Raw genomic sequence first — 18832 nt, forward strand, 5'->3', positions numbered from 1 at the left:
TAGGTGCGGTGTATACAGGAGATGGGTGGACACGCTGTATATAGGTGCGGTGTATACAGGAGATGGGTGGACACGCTGTATATAGGTGCGGTGTATACAGGAGATAGGTGGACACGCTGTATATAGGTGCGGTGTATACAGGAGATGGGTGGACACGCTGTATATAGGTGCGGTGTATACAGGAGATGGGTGGACACACTGTATATAGGTGCGGTGTATACAGGAGATGGGTGGACACGCTCTGTATAGGTGCGGTGTATACAGGAGATGGGTGGACACGCTGTATATAGGTGCGGTGTATACAGGAGATGGGTGGACACGCTCTGTATAGGTGCGGTGTATACAGGAGATGGGTGGACACACTGTATATAGGTGCGGTGTATACTGGAGATGGGTGGACACGCTCTGTATAGGTGCGGTGTATACAGGAGATGGGTGGACACACTGTATATAGGTGCGGTGTATACAGGAGATGGGTGGACACACTGTATATAGGTGCGGTGTATACAGGAGATGGGTGGACACGCTCTGTATAGGTGCGGTGTATACAGGAGATGGGTGGACACGCTGTATATAGGTGCGGTGTATACAGGAGATGGGTGGACACGCTGTATATAGGTGCGGTGTATACAGGAGATGGGTGGACACACTGTATATAGGTGCGGTGTATACAGGAGATGGGTGGACACGCTGTATATAGGTGCGGTGTATACAGGAGATGGGTGGACACGCTGTATATAGGTGCAGTGTATACAGGAGATGGGTGGACACGCTGTATATAGGTGCGGTGTATACAGGAGATGGGTGGACACGCTGTATATAGGTGCGGTGTATACAGGAGATGGGTGGACACGCTGTATATAGGTGCGGTGTATACAGGAGATGGGTGGACACGCTGTATATAGGTGCGGTGTATACAGGAGATGGGTGGACGCACTGTATGAAGCTGGTGTTACATGATCGCAGGGCTGTGATGGTGACTGAGGCTCCTCTATGGCCCCTATGATCAGCACTGATCTATACATAGAGGACATGGAAGGCTTTGGTTATGACCGTTATGTGTAATATGGCACTATCTTCTCTCGCAGGCTGACCAGTGCACCGGATTACAAGGTTTCCTCATTTTCCACAGCTTTGGAGGCGGCACAGGCTCAGGATTTGCATCTCTTCTGATGGAGAGACTCTCTATAGATTATGGCAAGAAGTCCAAGCTTGAGTTTGCAATCTACCCAGCACCGCAAGTGTCCACAGCAGTGGTGGAGCCATACAACTCCATACTGACCACACACACCACGCTGGAGCATTCAGATTGTGCCTTTATGGTGGACAATGAGGCCATTTATGATATTTGTCGCCGAAACTTGGACATTGAACGTCCAACATACACAAATCTCAACCGTCTCATTGGGCAGATCGTGTCGTCCATCACTGCCTCGCTGAGGTTTGATGGGGCTTTAAATGTTGATCTCACCGAATTTCAGACAAACCTGGTTCCATATCCACGTATCCATTTCCCGCTGGTCACGTACGCGCCTGTCATCTCTGCAGAGAAGGCCTACCACGAGCAGCTGTCCGTGGCTGAAATAACCAATGCCTGCTTTGAGCCTGCAAACCAGATGGTGAAGTGTGACCCCCGCCACGGCAAATACATGGCCTGCTGCATGTTATACAGGGGGGACGTGGTCCCCAAGGATGTCAACGCCGCCATCGCAACCATTAAGACAAAACGCACTATTCAGTTTGTAGACTGGTGCCCAACAGGATTCAAGGTTAGTATTAGAAACCCACCCACACCGGCCTAAATGGAAAGTGTCATTACCAGTGACGATAATATTAGCACAGATTTAGATTGGTGGAAAAACCCATATAATAAAGTGAAGCCTATAGAAAAGATATACCATCACATGACTAGTGGGGTGCAGATTGTGAGATTGAAGCGGATCCTCACTAATTTTCCTACACATTGACATCTTAGCCCCTTCAGTCTCAGGATTGTGGGGGGTCCTAGAAGTATAACCCTACTGATAATAAAGTGATGGCATGTCCGTGCCAAGGAAAGGTCATCAATATACCAAGTCTGAAGACTCCATTTGGCCCTGTGCGCACACTGCGTTTTTACCCGCTTTTTCTTTGTCGCTCCATTGGGAGACCCAGACAATTGGGTGTATAGCTTCTGCCTCCGGAGGCCACACAAAGTATTACACTTTAAAAGTGTAACCCCTCCCCTCTGCCTATACACCCTCCCGTGCATCACGGGCTCCTCAGTTTTATGCTTTGTGTGGAAGGAGGCACACATCCACTCGTGCATTCTCAGATTAGTTATATCGGTTGGAAGAAAAGAGGACCCCCACGGGGCCCCCGGCATGTTCCCTTCTCACCCCACTAAAGTCGGCGGTGCTGTTAAGGTTGAGGTACCCATTGCGGGTACAAAGGCCGGAGCCTCATGCCGTTTTCCTTCACCATCCCTTAGTGGCTCTGGGAGAAGTGGGATCCTAACCGGTCATCCATTCACTGGGACCGGGCTCCCTCCGCAGCCCCTGTGGGAATCTGCTGGACAGGAGTATATTCTTCCTCAGGGATCGGGCCCTGCATCTATAAGGTACTCTGTGTCCCCATGGGGACTGTGCATGGAGCGCCTTATTCCCGGACGCTGCAGCAGCTGCTGATTTCGGAAGACCGGCGGACTTCCGCGCCGACCGAGCCTGCTTGTCGGCCGCGGTCTTAAATTTAGTCCCCGGCTTCATCGCGGCCTAGTAGCTAAAATCCCGCCCCCGGGCTTGCCTGTCAGGGGTAAGGGCGGGACGGCTGGCCTGACGTCGGCTGTGAGGGCCGGAGCATCCTGTATGTTTCCTCCCCCCTCACTGATCACTGTGGGGACCCCAGATTCCCGCACTTTTCTAGCACCGCCCACGGCTCCACTCCTCCCCTGAGAGCTCCGGCAGCCATGTTTTTGGCATTCTGCCGGTGGAGGATTATCAGAGAAGAGCTCTGCAGCTCTGGGAGACCTAAGGCAGGGAATCTGGAGGACACACACTCGCTTTTTAGCGGTCGGTAAGCCACACCGGTCACCCGGTGCTGGTCCCCCCCCAGGGTGCCGGAATAGATACGTATTTATATACATATTTCTGTTCGGTCGGGCTGTATACCCCTTCCCATATACCCTCAGTGATCACTCTCCTAGGAGACAACAGCATGTCGTCCACAAGGAGCAAAGGTGCTAAGGCACAGGGTTTTTTTGCGACCTGTACCTCTTGTGCGGCTATGTTACCTGCAGGTTCCACCTACCCTCACTGTGAGCAATGCTCGACCCCTGTTTCGCTTGCTCAGCCGGAGCCTCGGTCACTAGTGGGCCCCTCGGCTCATGTAGACCCCCCTGCTCCCCCTGTCCAGGCGGCAGGGACAGAGTTTGCTGCGTTTGCTGAGAAACTCTCTGAGTCACTTTCGCAATCCATGGCTCAGTCTATGGACAAATGGTCTGCCAAGCTGCTAGAAGCTTTGCCGTCCAGACCGGTCCTTACACAGGCCCCGGTCCCCGTTAGCTCGTCGCCTCCAGGCCCCTCTCGGTCCGCGCCGCAGCGCGCTCCCAGGTTGGGCCCTAGGTCCCACGCGGAGGACTCCTGCCCGGATCTCAGTCCCAGACCGACTAAGTGGGCTCGCTGGGAATCTTCCCCGACTTCTTCACGCTGTTCGGGTTCCCAGCCCGAGGACTCTCTGGAGGACGAGGCGGACGTCGCAGCTCAGGGCTCTGAACCTGACGTTGCCCTCAATCTTGATACACCTGAAGGGGACGCCTTAGTTAATGATCTTATCTCGTCCATTAACCAGGTGTTAGATCTGTCTCCCCCGCCTCCACCTGTAGAGGAGTCGGCTTCTCAGCAGGAGAAACACCAGTTTCGGTTCCCCAAACGTACACGGAGTGCTTTTTTCGATCACTCTAACTTCAGAGATGCAGTCCAGAAGCCCAGAGCGGTTCCGGACAAGAGCTTTACTAAGCGCCTTACTGACACGCGTTACCCCTTCCCCTCTGACGTAGTTAAGGGTTGGGCTCAGTGTCCCAAGGTGGATCCTCCAGTCTCTAGATTGGCGGCTAGATCTGTAGTATCGGTGGCAGATGGCTCATCGCTGAAGGATGCCACTCACAGGCAGATAGAGCTCCTGATGAAATCCATCTATGAAGCCACGGGCGCGTCTTTTGCCCCGGCCTTTGCAGCCGTGTGGGCACTACAAGCTATCTCAGCTTGTCTGGCTGAGATTAATGCAGTCACACGTAATTCTGCTCCGCAGGTTGCGTCTCTGACTTCTCAAGCGACAGCTTTTTCTTCCTACGCCTAGCGGGCCAACGCACTTTCTTCAGCGCTCTATTGGGAGACCCAGACAATTGGGGTGTATAGCTACTGCCTCCGGAGGCCACACAAAGTATTACACTAAAAAGTGTAAGGCCCCTCCCCTTCTGGCTATACACCCCCCGTGGAATCACGGGTTCTCCAGTTTTAGCTTTGTGTGTGAAGGAGGTCATACATCCACGCATAGCTCCACGGTGTGTAGTCAGCAGTAGCTGCTAACTACTCGGATGGAAGAAAAGTGGGCACATATAGTGTCCCCAGCATGCTCCCTTCTCACCAGATGGTGCTTGAAAGGTTGAGGTACCTATTGCTGGTACAGAGGCTGGAGCCCCACATGCTGTTTTTCCTTCCACATCCCCCTGGAGGGCTCTGTGGAAGTGGGATCCTTCCGGCCACAAAGCCCTGAGGCCGGGCTCCATCCACAGACCCAGAACGAACCTGATGGATGTCGAGCATTGGTACAGTCAGGGACATGGCCCTGCATCTGTCAGGTACTCGGTGTCCCCGGCAGGCACAGAACGCTCCAGACTTGCTGGGCGTTATAGTGCGCCGGGGACATAAGCAATGGGGTTGTGTCACCTTAGTTATGGCTGGGTGACGGGTTATGTGTTTGGGAACTAGCGCCGACCGCTCCGGCGGCGGGGCGCAACTGCGACATGCAGGGCGCCGGGGACAGAGCGCCGACCGCGCTTTTACGGCGGCGGCGCTCCTAACTTTACTTCCCGGCTTTTGCGGCCTAGCGCCGCTTCGTTCCCGCCTCCGCCCTGTCAATCAGGGCGGAGGAGAGACGCTGTGCAATGGCCAGCGCCGGGGGCTGGAGCTTGATTTACATGCTCCAGCCCCCTCACGAGGCACAGTGAGAGCACGCTTTCCCGCTCTTCGTTTAGGAACGCCCAGAGCCGCCCCTCTTCCTCACAGGACGCCGGCAGCCATTATTCATGCGGTCCGGCTGGGGACAGGCAGGCAGGCTCTGGGAGACTCAGACAGGGCGTCTGGCGGCCACACACCCGCTCTGAGGCGGGCGGTAAGCAGGCTGAAAGCCCCTCTTGTGCCACAGTGATTCTATTTGTGTACTTTCTTCTGGTGCCATATAGATATTGTATATATATTTGCACTGTAGGGCGCTTCTTGGCTATAGACCCCATATTGCGCTGAGGAGACAGCAACATGTCCTCCACAAAACGCAAGGGTCCCAAGGCGCGGGCTGTGTACACTGTCTGTACTGTTTGTGGGACTGATCTACCGGCAGGCTCCACTGACCACCATTGTGTGCAATGTTCCGTGCCTGTAACGCTTCGTCAGCCGGAGGTGGCAGTAGTAACCCAGGCAGAGACGCCTGTAAGTCCTGCCCCAGTAACAGGGACAGATTTTGCAGTTTTGGCTGGTCAGATGGCTGTCACTATGACAAAAATCCTTGAGGCCTTGCAAACCAGGCCAATTACTCAGGCTCCGGACACGGCTGTGTCCTTGCCCCCTGGTCCCCCTCAATTGGAGCGAGTCTGTACTTCAAGGGGCTCTCATGTATCACAGGCTGATGGCTCTGACTCAGATGACGGCCCCAGCCAGCCCAAGCAAGCTCGCTTAGACAGACCCTCCACATCATCACATTGTTCAGGGTCTCACAGGGATGAGTCTCTCTATGATGAGACTGAAGAAAGTGGTCAGGTTTCGGACCATGAGACCACTCTCAATTTGGATACCCCTGATGGTGACGCTATGGTCAATGACCTTATTTCGGCCATCAATAGTGCGTTGGATATTTCTCCCCCAGCTCCCTCAGCAGAGGAAGCTGCTGCACAGCAGGAGAAATTCCATTTCTTGTATCCCAAGCGTAAATTGAGTGCCTTTTTAGACCACTCTGACTTCAGAGAATCTATCCAGAAACACCACGCTCAGCCATACAAGCGTTTTTCCAGACGCGCTAGGGATACACGTTATCCATTTTCCCCTGACGTGATCAAACGCTGGACCCAGTGTCCAAAAGTGGATCCCCCTATTGCCAAGCTTGCGGCAAAATCTATAGTCGCGGTAGAGGATGGCGCTTCACTTAAAGACGCCAACGACAGACAGATGGACCTTTGGTTGAAGTCTATCTATGAAACTATCGGCGCGTCGTTTGCCCCTGCATTCGCGGCCGTGTGGGCACTCCAAGCTATTTCAGCTGGGTTGGCACAGGTAGAGGCTGTCATGCAGCCAGCAGTGCCAAAGGTGTCGACCCTAACCTCACAAATGTCTGCGTTTGCGACCTACGCTATCAACGCGGTTCTGGAATCTACGAGCCGTACGTCGTTGGCGTCCGCCAACTCCGTAGTGTTGCGCAGAGCATTGTGGTTAAAGGACTGGAAAGCAGACGCTAGTTCCAAAAAATGTTTAACCAACTTGCCATTATCTGGAGATAGACTGTTTGGCGAGCAGCTCGCTGAAATCATCAAACAGTCCAAGGGTAAAGACTCGTCCTTACCCCAGCCCAGATCAAACAAACCTCAGCAGAAAAAGTGGCAGCCGAGGTCTCGGCCCTTTCGAGGCTCAGGCAAGGCCCAATTTTCCTCATTCAAAGGGACGCAGAAAGAACAAAGGAGCTCTGATTCATGGCGGGCTCACTCACGACCCAAGAAAGCAAACGGAGGAACCGTTTCCAAAGCGGCTTCATCATGACTTTCAGCCGCCTCCCTCCGCATCCTCGGTCGGTGGCAGGCTTTCCCGTTTTTGCGGCATTTGGCTGTCACTGGTCAAAGACCGGTGGGTGACAGACATTTTGTCGCGCGGGTACAGAATCGAGTTCAGTTCCCGTCCTCCACCTCGGTTCTTCAGAACCTCCCCACATCCCGACCGAGCGGATGCCCTTCTGCAGGCGGTGAGCTCACTAAGAGCAGAAGGAGTGGTAATCCCTGTCCCCCCTCAGGAACGAGGGCGAGGGTTTTACTCCAATCTCTTTGTGGTTCCAAAAAAGGACGGCTCCTTCCGTCCTGTTCTGGACCTAAAAAGGCTCAACAAGCATGTGAACGCCAGGAGGTTCCGGATGGAATCCCTCCGGTCTGTCATTGCGTCAATGTCTCAAGGAGATTTTCTGGCATCAATAGACATCAAGGATGCGTATCTCCACGTACCAATTGCTACAGAGCACCAACGTTTTCTACGTTTGGTAATAGGAGACGAACATCTTCAGTTCGTAGCTCTGCCATTCGGTCTGGCGACAGCCCCACGGGTTTTCACCAAAGTCATGGCGGCAGTGGTAGCAGTCTTGCACTCCCAGGGACACTCCGTGATCCCTTATCTGGACGATCTACTTGTCAAGGCACCTTCTCAGGAGGCATGCCAACTCAGCCTGAATGTTACGCTGGAGACTCTCCAGTCTTTCGGGTGGATCATCAACTTTGCAAAGTCAAATCTGTCACCAACTCAGTCTCTAACGTTTCTTGGCATGGAGTTCCATACTCTATCAGCGATAGTGAAGCTTCCGCTGACCAAGCAGAGGTCACTACAGATAGGGGTGCGGTCGCTTCTTCAGGGCCAGTCGCACTCCTTGAGGCGCCTCATGCACTTCCTAGGGAAGATGGTGGCAGCCATGGAAGCAGTTCCCTTTGCGCAGTTTCATCTGCGTCCTCTTCAATGGGACATTCTTCGCCAATGGGACGGGAAGTCGACATCCCTGGACAGAGAAGTCTCCCTTTCTCAGGCGGCCAAGGACTCTCTGCAATGGTGGCTTCTGCCCAACTCATTGTCACAGGGAAGATCCTTCCTACCTCCATCCTGGGCAGTGGTCACGACAGACGCGAGTCTGTCAGGGTGGGGAGCAGTCTTTCTCCACCACAGGGCTCAGGGGACGTGGACTCAGCAAGAGTCCACCCTGCAGATCAATGTTCTGGAGATCAGAGCAGTGTATCTGGCACTTCTAGCCTTCCAGCAGTGGCTGGAAGGAAGGCAGATCCGAATCCAGTCGGACAACTCCACAGCGGTGGCATACATCAACCACCAAGGAGGGACGCGCAGTCGGCAAGCCTTCCAGGAAGTCAGGCGGATTCTGACGTGGGTGGAGGACACAGCATCCACCATATCCGCGGTACACATCCCGGGCGTAGAAAACTGGGAAGCAGACTTCCTCAGTCGCCAAGGGATAGACGCAGGGGAATGGTCCCTTCACCCGGACGTGTTTCAGGAAATCTGTCGCCGGTGGGGGGTGCCGGACGTCGACCTCATGGCGTCTCGGCACAACCACAAGGTCCCGGCATTCATGGCGCGGTCGCGCGATCAAAGGGCTCTGGCGGCAGACGCCTTGGTCCAAGATTGGTCGCAGTTCCGACTCCCATATGTATTCCCGCCTCTGGCACTCTTGCCCAGAGTGTTGCGCAAGATCAGATCCGATTGCACCCGCGTCATACTCGTCGCCCCAGACTGGCCGAGGAGATCGTGGTACCCGGATCTGTGGCATCTCACGGTCGGCCGACCGTGGTCACTTCCAGACCGGCCAGACTTACTGTCCCAAGGGCCGTTTTTCCATCAGAATTCTGCTGCCCTGAACCTGACTGTGTGGCCATTGAATCCTGGATCCTAGCGTGTGCAGGATTGTCTCAAGGAGTTGTTGCTACCATGAGGCAGGCTAGGAAGCCCACGTCTGCCAAGATCTACCACAGGACGTGGAAGATTTTCTTATCATGGTGCTCTGCTCAGGGAGTGTCTCCCTGGCCATTTGCATTGCCTACTCTTCTTTCCTTCCTACAATCGGGGTTAGAAAAAGGCTTGTCGCTTGGCTCACTTAAAGGGCAAGTCTCGGCACTATCAGTGTTTTTTCAGAAGCATCTGGCGCGTCTGTCTAAGGTGCGCACGTTTCTACAGGGGGTTTGTCATATTGTACCCCCGTACAGGCGGCCGTTAGATCCATGGGATCTGAATAGGGTACTAGTTGCTCTACAGAAGCCGCCTTTCGAGCCTTTGAAAGAGGTTTCCTTTTCTCGCCTGTCACAGAAAGTGGTGTTTCTAGTGGCGATCACGTCTCTTCGGAGAGTGTCTGAGCTGGCAGCACTGTCATCCAAGGCTCCTTTCCTGGTGGTCCACCAGGACAAGGTGGTTTTGCGCCCCACTCCAGAATTTCTTCCTAAAGTAGTATCTGATTTCCATCTAAATCAGGACATTTGCTTACCTTCTTTCTGTCCTCATCCGGTTTACCGGTATGAAAAGGATTTGCATTTGTTAGATCTGGTCAGAGCAATCAGAATCTACATCTCCCGCACGGCGCCCTTGCGCCGCTCCGAGGCACTTTTTGTCCTTGTTGCTGGTCCGCGCAAGGGATTGCAGGCTTCTAAAGCCACCCTGGCTCGATGGATCAAAGAACCAATTCTGGAAGCCTACCGTTCGGCTGGACTTCCGGTTCCATCAGGGCTGAAGGCCCATTCAACCAGAGCCGTGGGTGCGTCCTGGGCATTACGCCACCAGGCTACGGCTCAACAGGTGTGCCAGGCAGCTACCTGGTCCAGTCTGCACACTTTCACCAAACATTATCAGGTGCATACCTATGCTTCGGCGGATGCCAGCCTAGGTAGAAGAGTCCTGCAGGCGGCGGTGGCTTCCCAGTAGGGGGGCGCTGTCTTGCAGCTCTGACAAGAGGTTTTTCTTTACCCACCCAGGGACAGCTTTTGAACGTCCCAATTGTCTGGGTCTCCCAATAGAGCGCTGAAGAAGAAGGGAATTTTGTTACTTACCGTAAATTCCTTTTCTTCTAGCTCTTATTGGGAGACCCAGCACCCGCCCTGTTGTCCTTCGGGATTTTTGGTTTTGTTTGCGGGTACACATGTTGTTCATGTTGAACGGTTTGTCAGTTCTCCGATGTTATTCGGAGTTAATTTGTTTAAACCAGTTATTGGCTTTCCTCCTTCTTGCTTTGGCACTAAAACTGGAGAACCCGTGATTCCACGGGGGGTGTATAGCCAGAAGGGGAGGGGCCTTACACTTTTTAGTGTAATACTTTGTGTGGCCTCCGGAGGCAGTAGCTATACACCCAATTGTCTGGGTCTCCCAATAAGAGCTAGAAGAAAAGGAATTTACGGTAAGTAACAAAATTCCCTTCATTCAGTTTGTAGACTGGTGCCCAACAGGATTCAAGGTTAGTATTAGAAACCCACCCACACCCGGCCTAAATGGAAAGTGTCATTACCAGTGCCGAGAATATTAGCACAGAATTAGATTGGTGGAAAAACCCATATAATAAAGTGAAGCCTATAGAAAAGATATACCATCACATGACTAGTGGGGTGCAGATTGTGAGATTGAAGCGGATCCACTAATTTTCTTTGTCGCTCTATTGGGAGACCCAGACAATTGGGTGTATAGGCTATGCCTCCGGAGGCCGCACAAAGTATTACACTCAAAAGTGTTAAGCCCCTCCCCTTCTGCCTATACACCCCCCGTGCTCCCACGGGCTCCTCAGTTTTTTGCTTTGTGCGAAGGAGGTCAGACACGCACGCACAGCTCCACAGATTGGTCAGCAGCAGCTGCTGACCATGTCGGATGGAAGAAAAGTGGGCCCATATAGGGCCCCCAGCATGCTCCCTTCTCACCCCACTCTTGTCGGCGGTGTTGTAAGGTTGAGGTATCCATTGCGGGTACGGAGGCTGGAGCCCACATGCTGTTTTCCTTCCCCATCCCCCTCCAGGCTCTGGTGGAAGTGGGATCCTATCGGTCTCCAGGCACTGAGACCGTGCTTCATCCACAACTCCTGTGGAGCCTGCTGGATAGGAGCCGGGTACCGTTCAGGGACATGGCCCTGCTACTTGGAGGTACTCTGTATCCCCGTGGGGACCGCGCACAGCAACACTCCAGCTTTGCTGGGTGTGCTAGTGCACCGGGGACCGCGGCGCTGCCGGGTTAATATGTGCCATTACACACTCAGCGTTGCTGAGTGTGTTTATGTATAGGGACTGCCGCACTGACCGCCGCTGCCATAGAAACACTGCGGCGCGGCTGGGACTTGTAGTGCGCCGGGGACTTCCACGCGGCCGCGCTTTTACGGCGGCCGCGTTTATTACTAGAGTCCCCGGCTTTTTGCGGCCTAGTTTCCTTTTCTCCCGCCCACAGCCCTGACAGGCAGGGGAAGGGCGGGACGCTGCTCAGAACGAGCAGCACTGAGGGCTGGAGCATGCTTTCCATACTCCACCCCTCTCACTGTGCACAGTGCGGCTCCAGTTCCCGCTCTTTCTGGGTCACGCCCACGGCTCCCTCCTCTCCTCAGGACGCCGGCAGCCATTCCTGTCAGCTCCTCGGACGCTGCAGAGGGGGACAAAGTCTGGGAGACCCAGACAGGGGCTCTGGTGGCCTCACAACCGCTTTAAGCGGGTGGTCAGCAGCACCTGTGGTGCTAGCCCCATTGTGCAGTAGTGTAGCATTATATGTTTATTTTACACTGTATAGTGCACAGTTGATTTCTGGCTATATACCCTATTGTGTTGCTCAGGGAAGATAATAGCATGGCGCCCACGAAAGGGGTGCCAAAACACAGGCTTATTATGTTGCCTGCGCCGCATGTACGAACCCGCTACCGGCAGGTTCCACTGACCCTCATTTTGTGCACTGTTCGGCCCCTGTGGCTCTTACTCAGCCGGAGCCTCTGCTAGGGGGGGCCCAGGGGGAGCCACCTGCTGACACTGTTCAGGGGACAGGTTTGGAGTTTGCAAAACTCTCTGAGAGGCTAAGATACTAGAAGCCTTGCAGTCCAGACCGGTATCTCAGCACAGGGACTCGGTTGAATCTTTGTTCCCTGGCCCACCTCAGCTGGACCAACAATGTCCTCCGGGGGTGTCTCATAGATCCCAGGCTGAGGGCTCTGACACAGACCCCAGCCCCAGACCGTCTAAGCGAGCTCGCTTAGATTTTCCCTCGACATCATCATATTGTTCATGGTCTCAGAGGGGGGAATCTCTGGTTGATGACGCGGAGACAGCTGATCAGGATTCTGATCCTGAGGCCGCTCTCAATCTTGATACTTCTGATGGGGACGCCATAGTGAACGATCTTATTGCGTCCATCAATCTAATGCTGGATATTTCTCCCTCAGCTCCTCCGGCGGAGGAGTCGGTTTCCCAGCAGGAGAAATTCCGTTTCAGGTTTCCCAAGCGTACACCGCTTATGTTTCTGGACCACTCTGATTTCAGAGAGGCAGTCCAGAATCACCATGATTGTCCAGATAAGCGTTTTTCTAAGCGCCTTAAGGATACACGTTATCCCTTTCCCCCTGACGTGGTCAAAAGTTGGGCTCAGTGTCCCAAAGTGGATCCTCCAATCTCCAGACTGGCAGCTAGATCCATACTTGCAGTTGAAGATGGGGCTTCACTCAAAGATGCCACTGACAGGCAGATGGAGCTCTGGTTGAAATCCATCCATGAAGCTATCGGCGCTTCTTTTGCCCCAGCATTCGCAGCCGTATGGGCGCTACAAGCTATCTCAGCAGGTCAAGCGCAAATTGACGCAGCCACACGCACGTCCGCGCCACAGGTGGCGTCCATAACCACTCAGACGTTGGCATTTGCGTCTTACGCTATTAATGCTGTCCTGTACTCTACGAGCCGTACGGCGGTCGCAGCCGCCAATTCGGTGGTACTCCGCAGGGCCTTGTGGCTACGGGAATGGAAGGCAGATTCTGTTTCCAAAAAGCGCTTAACCAGTTTGCCAATTTCTGGCGAGCGTTTGAATGAAATCATCAAACAATCCAAGGGAAAGGATACATCCTTACCCCAGCCCAAACCGAACATACCCCAAACAGAGGAAGGGGCAGTCGAGGTTTCGGCCCTTTCAGGGCGCGGGCAGGTCCCATTTCTCCTCGTCCAAAAGGCCTCAGAAGGATCAAAGTAACTCTGATGCATGGCGGTCTAAGTCACGTCCTAAACAGACCACCGGAGGTGCCGCTAACAAAGCGGCTTCCTCATGACTTTCGGCATCCTCACTCCGCATCCTCGGTCGGTGGCAGGCTCTCCCGCTTTTGCGACACCTGGCTGCCACGGGTAAAAGACCGTGGGGTGAGAGACATTCTGTCTCACGGTTACAAGATAGTGTTCACCTCTCGTCCCCCGACTCGATTCTTCAGGTCATCCCCGCCTCCCGAGCGAGCCGAGGCTCTTCTGCAGGCGCTGGGCATTCTGAAGGCAGAAGGAGTGGTGGTCCCTGTTCCTCTTCAACAACAGGGCCACGGTTTTTACTCCAACTTGTTGTGGTCCCAAAGAAGGACGGGTCTTTCCGACCTGTCCTGGACCTGAAACTTCTCAACAAACACGTAAAGACCAGGCGGTTCCGGATGAAATCCCTCCGCTCCGTCATCGCCTCAATGCCCCAGGGAGAGTTCCTTGCATCGATCGATATCAAAGATGCTTATCTCCACGTACCGACTGCTCCAGAGCACCAGCGCTTCTTGCGCTTCGCCATAGGAAACGAACACCTGCAGTTCGTGGCACTACCGTTCGGCCTGGCAACAGCCCCATGGGTTTTCACCAAGGTTATGGCTACTGTAGTAGCGGTCCTCCACGCTCAGGGTCACTCAGTGATCCCGTACTTGGACGATCTGTTGATCAAGGCACCCTCTCTAGAGGCATGCCAACACAGCCTCGACGCTACCCTGGAGACTCTCCAGAGTTTCGGGTGGATCATCAATTTGCCAAAGTCAAATCTGACACCGGCCCAATCGCTGACATACCTTGGCATGGAGTTTCATACCCTCTCAGCGATAGTGAAGCTTCCGCTGATCAAGCAGCGGTCACTACAGAAAGGGGTACAATCTCTCCTTCAAGGTCAGTCACACACCTTGAGGCGCCTCATGCACTTCCTGGGGAAGATGGTGGCAGCAATGGAGGCAGTTCCTTTCGCGCAGTTTCACCTGCGTCCTCTTCAATGGGACATCCTACGCAAATGGGGCAGGAAGCCGATGTCCCTCGACAGGAACTTCTCCCTCTCGCAGGTGACCAAAAGCTTCCCTTCGGTGGTGGCTTCTTCCCACTTCCTTATCGGAAGGGAAATCCTTCCTACCCCCATCCTGGGAGGTGGTCACGACGGACGCGAGTCTGTCAGGGTGGGGAGCGGTTTTTCTCCACCACAGGGCTCAGGGTACGTGGACCCAGCAAGAGTCCTCGCTTCAGATCAATGTTCTGGAAATAAGGGCAGTGTATCTTGCCCTGAAAGCGTTCCAGCAGTGGCTGGAAGGCAAGCAAATCCGAATTCAGTCAGACAATTCCACAGCAGTGGCATACATCAACCACCAAGGCGGCACACGCAGTCGGCAAGCCTTCCAGGAAGTCCGGCGGATTCTGCTGTGGGTGGAAGCCACGGCCTCCACCATCTCTGCAGTTCACATTCCAGGCGTGGAAAACTGGGAAGCAGATTATCTCAGTCGCCAGGGCATGGACGCAGGGGAATGGTCCCTTCACCCGGACGTGTTTCAGGAGGTCTGTTGCCGCTGGGGGGTACCGGACGTCGGCTTCATGGCGTCCCGGCACAACAACAAGGTATCGGTGTTCATGGCACGGTCTCAAGATCCCAGAGCTCTGGCGGCAGACGCCTTAGTTCAGGATTGGTCGCAGTTTCAGCTCCCTTATGTGTTTCCTCCGCTGGCACTGTTGCCCAGAGTGTTACGCAAGATCAGGGCCGACTGCCGCCGCGTCATCCTCGTCGCTCCAGACTGGCCGAGGCGGTCGTGGTACCCGGATCTGTGGCATCTCACGGTCGGCCAACCGTGGGCACTACCAGACCGACCAGACTTGCTATCTCAAGGGCCGTTTTTCCATCTGAATTCTGCGGCTCTCAACCTGACTGTGTGGCCATTGAGTCCTGGATCCTAGCGTCTTCAGGATTATCTCAAGAGGTCATTGCCACTATGAGACAGGCTAGGAAACCAACGTCCGCCAAGATCTACCACAGGACGTGGAAAATATTCCTGTCGTGGTGCTCTGCTCAGGGTATTTCTCCCTGGCATTTTGTCTTGCCCACTTTTCTGTCCTTCCTTCAATCCGGATTGGAAAAGGGTTTGTCGCTCGGCTCCCTTAAGGGACAAGTCTCAGCGCTCTCTGTGTTTTTTCAGAAGCGCCTAGCCAGGCTTCCACAGGTACGCACGTTCCTGCAGGGGGTTGGTCACATCGTCCCTCTTTACAAGCGGCCGTTAGAACCCTGGGATCTGAACAGGGTGCTGATGGTTCTTCAGAAACCACCATTCGAGCCAATGAGAGATATTTCTCTCTCACGCCTTTCGCGGAAAGTGGTTTTTCTAGTAGCAGTCACTTCACTTCGGAGAGTGTCTGAGCTAGCAGCGCTATCATGCAAAACCCCTTTCCTGGTTTTTCACCAGGACAAGGTGGTTCTGCGTCCGGTTCCGGGATTTCTCCCTAAGGTGGTATCCCCCTTTCATCTCAATCAGGATATCTCCTTACTTTCTTTTTGTCCTCATCCAGTTCACCAATGTGAAAAGGATTTGCACTTGTTAGATCTGGTGAGAGCACTCAGACTCTACATTTCTCGTACGGCGCCCCTGCGCCGCTCGGATGCACTCTTTGTCCTTGTCGCTGGCCAGCGTAAAGGGTCACAGGCTTCCAAATCAACCCTGGCTCGGTGGATCAAGGAGCCAATTGTCAAAGCTTACCGATCGGCTGGGCTTCCGGTGCCCTCAGGGCTGAAGGCCCATTCTACCAGAGCCGTGGGCGCGTCCTGGGCTTTGAGACACCAGGCCACGGCTCAGCAGGTGTGTCAGGCGGCTACCTGGTCGAGCCTGCACACTTTCACGAAGCACTATCAGGTGCATACCTATGCTTCGGCGGATGCCAGCCTAGGTAGACGAGTCCTTCAGGCGGCGGTTGCCCACCTGTAGGAAGAGGCCGTTTTACGGCTCTATTACGAGGTATTATTTTACCCACCCAGGGACTGCTTTTGGACGTCCCAATTGTCTGGGTCTCCCAATGGAGCGACAAAGAAGAAGGGAATTTTGTTTACTTACCGTAAATTTCTTCAGCGCTCTATTGGGAGACCCAGACGATTGGGTATAGCTACTGCCCTCCGGAGGCCACACAAAGCACTACACTAAAAAGTGCAAGGCCCCTCCCCTTCTGGCTATACCCCCCCGTGGTATCACGGGTTCTCCAGTTTTCAAGCTTTGTGCGAAGGAGGTCAGACATCCACGCATAGCTCCACAGATTTTAGTCAGCAGTAGCTGCTGACTATTTCGGATGGAAGAAAAGAGGGCCCATATAGGGCCCCCAGCATGCTCCCTTCTCACCCGTGGATGGTGTTGTAAGGTTGAGGTACCTATTGCTGGTACAGGGGCTGGAGCCCCACATGCTGTTTTCCTTCCACATCCCCTTGTAGGGCTCTGTGGAAGTGGGATCCTGCCGGCCTCTAAGCTCTGACGCCGGGCTCCATCCACAGACCCAGTTGAACCTGATGGATATGGAGCAGGAGTACAATCAGGGACATGGCCCTGCATCATACAGGTACTCTGTGTCCCCGGCAGGCACAGACACACTCCGGGCTGGCTGGGTGTTGTAGTGCGCCGGGGACCGTAACGATTGAGTTAGTGTTCCTGCAGTTTACTGGGGGACTTTTTGTGTTGTGGGAACGCAGCGCCGACCCCCACTGGACCGGCGGCGCTGCTGTGACTTGTAGTGCGCCGGGGACACGCCGACCGCGCTTTTACGGCGGCGGCGTTTATAAATCCAGTCCCCGGCTTTTGCGGCCTAGCTCCGCTTCGTTCCCGCCCCCACCCTGTCAATCAGGGTAGGGGAGAGACGCTGTTTCGCAACAGCGACGAGGGCTGGAGCCTGATTTACATGCTCCAGCCCTCTCACTAGGCACAGAGGGAAGCAGGCTTCCCGCTCTTAGCCAGGAACGCCCAGGGCCCGCCCCCCCTCCTCTCCCAGGACGCCGGCAGCCATTACATGCAGTCTGGCTGGAGGAAGGACGCAAGGCTCTGGGAGACCTGGACTAGGGGGCTTTTGGCGACCACACACCCGCTCTTAAGCGGGCGGTAAGCGGCATTTCAGCTGGCCCCTCTAGTGCCTCAGTGTGTATTGGTGTACTGTGTCACCAGATATATATATTTATTTATTTCTTGCACTGTGAGGTCGCTTCCTGGCTGGATACCCCAGATCGCTCTGAGGAGGCAGCAACATGTCATCCACAAAACGCAAGGCTGCCAAGGCTAGGGCTGTGTACACTGCGTGTGCTGCATGTGGGGCTGCTCTACCAGCAGGTTCCAAAGACCCCCATAGTGTGCAATGCTCAGATCCGGTGCTGCTTCGCCAGCCGGAGTCCGGAGGGGTAGTGACCCAGGCTGAGACGCTTGTAAGTCCTGCCCCGGTGTCAGGGACAGACTTTGCAGCTTTTGCTGATGGAATGTCTGTGACTATGGCAAAAATCCTTGAAACTTTGCAATCCATGACTGGGGCTCAGTCTATGGACACGGCGAGGTCTCTGTCCTCTAATCCCCCTCAGTTGGAATTAATCCAGGCTGCAAGGGGGTCCCCGGCTTCCCAGGCTGAGTATTATGACTCCGATGATAGCCCCAGCCACCCTAAGCGAGCTCGCTGGGAAAGACCCTCAACGTCATCACACTGCTCAGGGTCTCAGCGCAATCAGTCGCCCTGTGATGCGTCTGAAGAGAGTGATCAGGAGTCTTGTCCTGGAACCCCTCTCAATCTGGATACCCCGGATGGGGACGCCATGGTAAACGAGCTTATCTCAGCCATCAATAGACTGTTGGATCTTTCTCCCCCAGCCCCTTCAGCAGAGGAGGCAGCTGCAGAGCAGGAGAAGTTTCGTTTCCTCTATCCCAAGCGTAAATTGAGTGCTTTCTTGGATCACTCTGACTTCAGGGAGTCAATCCAGAAACACGACGCTCATCCAGAAAGGCGTTTCGCTAAACGTTCTAAGGATACACGTTTTCCTTTCCCCCCTGATGTGGTCAAGCGCTGGACCCAGTGTCCAAAAGTAGACCCCCCGATTTCCAAACTTGCAGCTAGATCCATAGTTGCAGTGGAGGATGGCGCTTCACTTAAGGATGCCAATGACAGACAGATGGACCTTTGGTTAAAATCTGTCTATGAAGCTATCGGCGCGTCGTTTGCTCCAGCATTCGCAGCCGTATGGGCACTCCAAGCTATTTCAGCTGGTTTAGCAAAAGTGGATGCTATCATACATCCAGCGGTGCCGCAAGTGGCGTCCCTTACCTCGCAGATGTCTGCGTTTGTGTCTTACGCTATCAATGCGGTCCTAGAATCTACCAGCCGCACCTCAATGGCATCCGCCAATTCGGTAGTTTTGCGCAGAGCCTTGTGGTTAAAGGACTGGAAAGCAGATGCTGGTTCCAAAAAATGTTTAACCAGCTTGCCTTTATCTAGAGATAGACTGTTTGGCGAGCCATTGGCTGACATCATTAAACAGTCCAAGGGTAAAGACTCTTCCTTACCCCAGCCCAGATCAAGCAAACCTCAGCAGAAAAAATGGCAGCAGAGGTTTCAGTCCTTTCGAGGTTC

General features: G+C 54.2%; 1 protein-coding gene across 1 annotated transcript in view; it reads left to right on the plus strand.

Annotated features, from left to right (window-relative positions):
* LOC142251623 (tubulin alpha-3 chain-like) overlaps positions 1 to 18832 on the plus strand; it is a 73990-nt gene that overhangs the window by 32652 nt on the left and 22506 nt on the right. Inside the window, exon 4 of the mRNA XM_075324593.1 lies at positions 1089 to 1769. Within this exon, the coding sequence (XP_075180708.1) occupies positions 1089 to 1769 (681 nt within the window). The remainder of the gene's footprint in view (positions 1 to 1088; positions 1770 to 18832) is intronic.

The sequence above is a fragment of the Anomaloglossus baeobatrachus genome, chromosome 9, assembly GCF_048569485.1.
Source record: "Anomaloglossus baeobatrachus isolate aAnoBae1 chromosome 9, aAnoBae1.hap1, whole genome shotgun sequence".
NCBI classification, from domain to species: Eukaryota; Metazoa; Chordata; class Amphibia; order Anura; family Aromobatidae; genus Anomaloglossus; species Anomaloglossus baeobatrachus.